General features: G+C 32.2%; 3 protein-coding genes across 7 annotated transcripts in view; 2 read left to right on the top strand and 1 right to left on the bottom strand.

Moving 5' to 3' along the window:
- The first annotated feature begins 118 nt into the window (after window positions 1–118).
- Window positions 119–3,224, top strand: LOC108751340 (UDP-glucose 4-epimerase). 3 transcript variants are annotated; one of them, XM_018491448.1, is made up of 7 exons: window positions 119–784; window positions 1,318–1,463; window positions 1,747–1,865; window positions 1,939–2,229; window positions 2,286–2,466; window positions 2,641–2,925; window positions 3,019–3,224. In XM_018491448.1, exons 2-7 carry the CDS (start codon window positions 1,334–1,336, stop codon window positions 3,069–3,071), a joined length of 1,059 nt encoding a protein of 352 aa, XP_018346950.1. In that variant the 5' UTR covers window positions 119–784; window positions 1,318–1,333; the 3' UTR covers window positions 3,072–3,224. The 3 variants fall into 3 exon arrangements, with proteins under 3 accessions (XP_018346950.1, XP_018346951.1, XP_018346952.1); XM_018491449.1 differs by having other exon boundaries at window positions 1,324–1,463; XM_018491450.1 differs by having other exon boundaries at window positions 119–683; window positions 1,324–1,463.
- Window positions 3,225–3,867: 643 nt separating this feature from the next.
- On the top strand, window positions 3,868–4,900 carry LOC108751367 (biogenesis of lysosome-related organelles complex 1 subunit 2). Its single transcript, XM_018491488.1, has one exon. The coding sequence runs from the start codon at window positions 4,048–4,050 to the stop codon at window positions 4,531–4,533; it is 486 nt and encodes a 161-aa protein (XP_018346990.1). The 5' UTR covers window positions 3,868–4,047; the 3' UTR covers window positions 4,534–4,900.
- A 363-nt stretch (window positions 4,901–5,263) lies between these two features.
- The window catches only part of LOC108751363 (transcription elongation factor B polypeptide 1), a 1,992-nt gene continuing 808 nt past the window's right edge, over window positions 5,264–6,447 (bottom strand). For 2 of the 3 annotated variants that reach the window (XM_018491481.1, XM_018491482.1), the window contains exons 2-5: window positions 6,316–6,375; window positions 6,049–6,117; window positions 5,672–5,865; window positions 5,264–5,607 (exon numbers count right to left, since the gene is read on the bottom strand). In XM_018491481.1, coding sequence (XP_018346983.1) covers window positions 5,466–5,607; window positions 5,672–5,865; window positions 6,049–6,117; window positions 6,316–6,348 — 438 coding nt within the window. In that variant the 5' untranslated portion in view covers window positions 6,349–6,375 and the 3' untranslated portion in view covers window positions 5,264–5,465. The remainder of the gene's footprint in view (window positions 5,608–5,671; window positions 5,866–6,048; window positions 6,118–6,315; window positions 6,376–6,447) is intronic. The other variant, XM_018491483.1, reaches the window with a different exon arrangement.

Raw genomic sequence — 6,447 nt, forward strand, 5'->3', positions numbered from 1 at the left:
AACCGTGGTTATATCGAGGGTCGGTAAATGATCGAGGAAACACACGTGTATGTATGATTTTTTTACGCATAAAATTATACACTCGAATATTTGATTTGTTGCCAATTTAATTTTCACAAACGTTGATGTGATTGCAATCAACGATGATAATGATTAAAAAAGATTTCGCATCAGTAGCTAGACTACTCGTATGACCGCAGTAAATAAAGATACGATCACATTGCATAATTATTACCTAAATGCCTGGTTGAGAGTTGAGCCAGTGTAAAAAATATTGCGACCAATGCATAACGCAAGATCGGCAAGATGAAGAGAAGAGGCGAGACGAGAGGTCCAAGACAGTCCAAGAGAATGGAGCAGGAGGGGTAGATGGGTCGTTTACGTCGTAAGTCGTAAGTCGTTTATGATTCGACGTGGCGAAATGCGAAAATCTTGATCTCGCTTGGACCTCACTCGAAAGTTCCTCATCGTGCGAATTGGATTCACTCGGAAGAAACAGGATGAAATAACGGTCATTGTAGATGCAGAGAATCGCGAATGAACAATTATCGGATCAACGGATCCTGACGATCCTCGATTGAGTGTCAAGTTTCTGGAATTCACGTTCGCGATTGCACTCGCCAACACCCGATTATGTGTCATATTTTGTGATAACAATATTACGTCAACTGTATCGCGATAAGGTCAGTTTATCCTCGATTATCATGTGAGGTTAGACAGTTTTCTCGGATTCTACGAAACACAATCTTTTCTAACAACTTCTGCACGATTAATCTGTAGATATGTATATACCCATTGATTTCCTTTTAGTTCTGTAACTTCACCATCAAAAAATTAATAATTGACTTTATTTTGCATATTAGGACAAAACTTAATTATTAATGTATTGATCATAGTTTACATCAAGTATAACTGATGACTAAGCTTTACTTATTTTACACTGTCTAAACCATCTAAGGTCTGATTGCATCAATTTTTGATGATTGACTTCAAATCTCTCTCTCTCTCTCTCTCTCTCTCTCTCTCTCTCTCTCTCGCTCGCTTTATTTTTAAAGCCCAGAGAACAATAGATAGGAAGAGAGTCTTAAGTCTCGCTTAAAGTTTAAGTAACTTTGGTGCAATCGGATCTAAGCAGCTAAAATGAAATTTGAAAACTGTAATTGTATAAAGATATAATTTTGGTTTTATGGGCTTAATACAAGGCATTCTTGTAAAAAGATTTTTCTAAAAAGGTTTAATATATAAGACATGATGTATTTTTACATCATGATATAAGAGATAATATGCATGTATAATATACATCAACTAATAAAACACCATTAGACATTAAATAATGGCAAGCGAATCTTGGAATGTCTTGGTAACGGGAGGCGCTGGTTATATTGGTTCTCATACAGTATTGGAATTGGTACAGGCGGACCTTCGGGTGGTGGTAATAGACAACCTTATCAATGCATACAAAGGTGAGACGTAACAAGCTACATGACAAAAAATGATATACCAATTGTATATGTATTTTAAATTAAATGATATATGAATAACATAGTAAATTAATTACTACCTATTTTCTACTTAAATCTAACATATGCATTTTCTAGTGATAATAGCACATAAATGCATGCAAATTAATAATTAATTAGATTAAATAATTATTCTGATGAATTATCTCACTCTTCTGTCATGTATTGTGTAACTTATATAGGTATAATACAATTTTTAATTTTTCTGTTTTTCTTATGTTTACAGACTCAAATTCTGAGAAACCAGAATCTCTCCTCAGAGTAGAAAAATTGACAAATAAAAGTATTGTATATATTGATTGTGACATCATAAACATTAATGATCTAAGAAGTGTATTTCAGAAAGTAAATATACTTATTTGTTCAAATTTTACTGATAGTACATTGGATTCGAATATTCAGATTTTTATCTTTACAGCATACTTTTCATTGCGTTATACATTTTGCTGCATTGAAAGCAGTTGGTGAGTCATGTCAGAAACCACTCGAGTACTATAAAACTAATGTCAGCGGCACGATAAATTTGCTAGAAGTTATGCGGGAAAACAATGTAAAACATTTTATTTATTCAAGTAGTGCCACAGTTTATGGTATACCTGAGCAACTTCCTTTAGTAGAAGATATGAAAACTGGTAACTGTACAAATCCATATGGAAAGACAAAGTTTATGGTAGAAGAAATATTAAAGGATTTGTGTACATCAGATAAGGTACATATTATAATATATTATCTTGTGATTCACTTTAATAAAAGATTACTTTTTAGGAATTTTCCGTTATATCTTTGAGATATTTTAATCCTGTCGGCGCACATCCTTCAGGTGAAATTGGAGAAGATCCCAACGGTATTCCAAATAATTTAATGCCCTATATTGCACAAGTTTCTGTTGGAAAAAGGGACATGTTATACATTTATGGCAATGATTATGATACCCCTGATGGTACAGGTAAGAATTTTATATTCCCTTTTTTTTTGTTGAAAGTATAACTAGATAAAATTCTTTTAATAGAAGAAAGAAAAACTCTTGTAAAGAGTGTATATTGTAGGTGTACATACTGTAGGAAGAAAGAGAACTTTATGATATTGTAATTAAAATTTTTTTTCTAAATTAAATTTGCAGGTGTACGTGACTATATTCATATTATGGATCTGGCAGTTGGACATATGAAAGCTGTAAAGTATCAAAAAACTCGTAATCCAACGGGATTCAAGCCGATAAATCTTGGTAGTGGAAAGGGCTATTCTGTGCTTCAAGTTATACATGCGTTTGAAAAAGCATCCGCACTGAAAATACCATATAAGATAGTTGAACGTAGACTAGGTGATGTCTCCACTAGTTACGCGGATGCTAGTATTGCTAATAAGGAACTAGACTGGACTGCTACAAAAAATTTGGATGACATGTGTAAGTTGTTATAATAAATGAATAACAATGGTAATATTTATCCATATTTGTTGTATTTAACTGTTTTAAAATTAGAAACTTATTACATTCCAGGCGCAGATACGTGGAAATGGCAACAAAATAATCCCAACGGTTATAAACTTTAATAAATATTATGCCTAAATAATTAAGAGAAGTATCTGGAACTTCTAGCTTGCTATTACATTTTGCCTTCCGCATATCATTGGCTAAATAATGAAGCCATGGTGGTATACAGTTACCAAAGTTTAGACCAAAGCATTAAAAAAGTAATTTTTTATCTTCTGTTAATTAAGCAAATTTTATGTAATGAGAATTTATATATCTAACAAAATATAATATTGGAAGAGTTCTATTCAGTTTGTGTTTATGTAAATCTATTAAATATATTTTAAGACATAATTTTTTTGCATATGTTAAAACTAAATTAAGTTTTATTATTACACAATATGGTGCCATTTTAAATAGTCGCACAATATAGTATACATTAATATGTATATAATCTACTATTTTATGTAAAGAATATAATATACTTTTATATATACACTACTGACACTAAAACAATGTAAATATATAATTGTAGTATATGAATACAAATATATGCAATTTATTACCGAAAAAATTTTCTTTTTTTGACATTTTTACTTTTGTACTCTCGATACTTACATAATTTTTTTTTTATTGTCATTGATGTATAAATTGTCAATAAAATTAGATGAAGGTGCTACACACACTTGAGTGCGAGAAAAAGGAAAATTGTTATTATTCAAATCATTATTTCGAATTTGAAAATTGATGTAATTGATGAAATCGATAAGATATCGAGGGATCGATAATTATGATTAATGATAAAGATAGTAGATCGCGCGATTTTATCTGTCAAATTTATAGTCCAACGTCACATGTTACATTCTGAAAAAATTAGAAAGCCGAGTAAAGTGGTGAAATTTAAAGAGCAGGTTAGGATCGCTCATTTGTCATCAGCTGATCGGATACTCGGCACCTGCTTGTATCGACATGTTCGTTCAGACTCCGATCGTATTCAGTCGAGTCGTTCTGTGATATATATCTCGTGATAGCCTTAACAATTGATCGTGCCCGATTATGGACCCATCGAAGGACGAAGTACAGACGGAGGGAGGTCTAATTGAAAATCTATCCACGGAGCAGAACTCGAGATGCGAGTCACCGAAACGCGGCACCACGCTCTCCACCAGTACCAGCAGTTTCGAGGCATTGGACCCGCACGATCCAAACCTGAGTCGTTTGGCAAACACAATGTTCCAGAAGACGGGCGAATATCTGCAGGAAGAGCTCATCGCTACCCACGCAGACTATCGGCTGCTGGAGCGTCTAAACAAGGAGACTATCGCAAAGTATACGGAACTGAAGATCATTTCGTCGAACGTAGTGCAATCGTTGGACTCGCTGAATGACAAGTATAAAAAGCTACAACCAATCCTGGATAATATTAATCAGATTGATGACAGCGTCAGTAAATTGGAACAAGCTGCATATAAGCTAGCGGCGTATTCCAAGCGACTCGAAGCCAAGTTTAAGGATCTTGAAAAGGATACGAAAAATAAATGAAATTGTAATTATGAATATGTAAATCATTGTATGTACCTTTATGTAATTATCCTATAAATAATTATATATCTTAAGCAACAGTTATTGCGAATATATAAATGATTGTATAAAAAATAAGTAAGAGAGCTAGCAGAAAAGCATGTCTTTTGTACATTGTATTTATTAGTATAACGAAACCTCTTGAACACGCTTACAAAACTTCTATAAAAGTGTAGTTTGCTATCCCTTTGCATATCATACAAAATCTCTGACTTTTATAATTAACTTATTAATTAAAAATGATACATCTTATTTAATGTTCTATAAAGCCTAATCTTTCTTCTGCAATATACATATTAATAAATTTCACAATGTACCTGCGTAATGACGATACAAGTGTAAATACAATCACTATGTATAAATCAAAAACAAATAATTATAGCTATATTTAACAAAAGAAATATTTGTATATATTTGCTATAATATTAAATACAATTAAAGAAAAGTATTTCTCACCTGATATATAGCAGATAGAATTAATGTTTCAATATATAAAAGTTGAATTTATTTCTAATCTTGTTAACAATAATTTACTGAAATATATAGTTCAAGTATATAACAGATGATTGTATATAAGAAGATTGTAAGTGATAATCCTTTATCGGTAATTATTTTAAGTGTTATACAATTGTCTTTATGACTATATGGATTATGAAGCATAACACAATATGTGTGGAATATTTAGGTTACATAACTATAAAACTTCGACATTGCATTGTCTCGTCGCACTAAAATGTTCATGTCACGAGTATGAGAGTCCAAAGCGATTATTATACTCCAATACGGTCTTCCAAATATCACAATATATCGTAAACGGCCATAATAAAGAAAGCTGCATTGTTTCTATAATTTAATTGCCGATAAAAGCTGAAACACTTCTATATAGATGATATTTAGCAGTCTAAGAAATTGCCGGCCATCAACAGTTCCAGAGCAATCTCGGGTGCGATAGGAAATTCTGGTATTTCTGTACTGCTGTTTGTATAGCGTACTTTGTAAGTAAAATACATGCAGACCTTTTGTAATACGTGAGACCTATAAAAAAAAGACATTTATTCAAACAATAATAATAATAGTTTGTATTATCTTTTATACTTACGGAATTTCTCGGAAGTTGACTTCATTCGCTTCATTCTCTGCAAATTGACCAGGACCACTCAACATTGCTTTGATAGTACCACTCGTTAATGCATGTTCCCGTTTAACAATAAACTCATGGCCATCGCTACTGACCAGCTTCACGTACATTGCGTTTGGTCCTTCGCAGCCCCCATAAATGGGACTACCGTTTTGCTAAAAAAAAAATTTCCAAAACATCTATCACGTTATTTGTCACATAAAATAGACTTGATAATATTTTACATACATAAATCTAAAATATTGTACAATTAGAAGAAATAATGAAGTAGTGAAATAGTGGGATAAATAAAAAGAACCACCTCTAGAAAGCAAAATTTAATTTGGAAAAATAGGTACCGCATGCATGTCTTTAGATGATCTGCCATCTTCTTCTTCAGTCTTAGTGACACTTGCTTCTTCATTGTGCTTAATCCAAAGAAAGATTAATGTTAATCAATATTTTACCATAAGCTTTCAGCTTTCCAGAAAGGGAACGAGTAATTTTAACATATAACAGCAACACAACATGTACACAATACATGATTATCGTTACAGATATATTGTTATACATTCTGATTACCATGCAAAGATATACCATGCAAATGAAATTGTTTCTATACATACCTTCTCAGCCTGCATATTTACATCAGTGGACATGTTTGCTGTTGTTGTATAAATATCCTCCTAAAGCAAAATGGTCCAAATATATTATATATATATATGTATGTATGTGTGTGTGTGTGTGTGTGTGTGTGT

The sequence above is a fragment of the Trachymyrmex septentrionalis genome, unplaced genomic scaffold (assembly GCF_001594115.1).
Source record: "Trachymyrmex septentrionalis isolate Tsep2-gDNA-1 unplaced genomic scaffold, Tsep1.0 scaffold44, whole genome shotgun sequence".
NCBI classification, from domain to species: Eukaryota; Metazoa; Arthropoda; class Insecta; order Hymenoptera; family Formicidae; genus Trachymyrmex; species Trachymyrmex septentrionalis.

Bases quoted from the DNA above. Each gene is read 5' to 3' on its own strand.
- LOC108751340 (XM_018491448.1), top strand. From the start codon at position 1,334: ATGGCAAGCGAATCTTGGAATGTCTTGGTAACGGGAGGCGCTGGTTAT. The intron at 1,866-1,938 runs GTAAATATACTT...TTATCTTTACAG, and splicing joins TAAGAAGTGTATTTCAGAAA to CATACTTTTCATTGCGTTAT. The intron at 2,926-3,018 runs GTAAGTTGTTAT...ATTACATTCCAG, and splicing joins AAAAAATTTGGATGACATGT to GCGCAGATACGTGGAAATGG.
- LOC108751367 (XM_018491488.1), top strand. From the start codon at position 4,048: ATGGACCCATCGAAGGACGAAGTACAGACGGAGGGAGGTCTAATTGAA.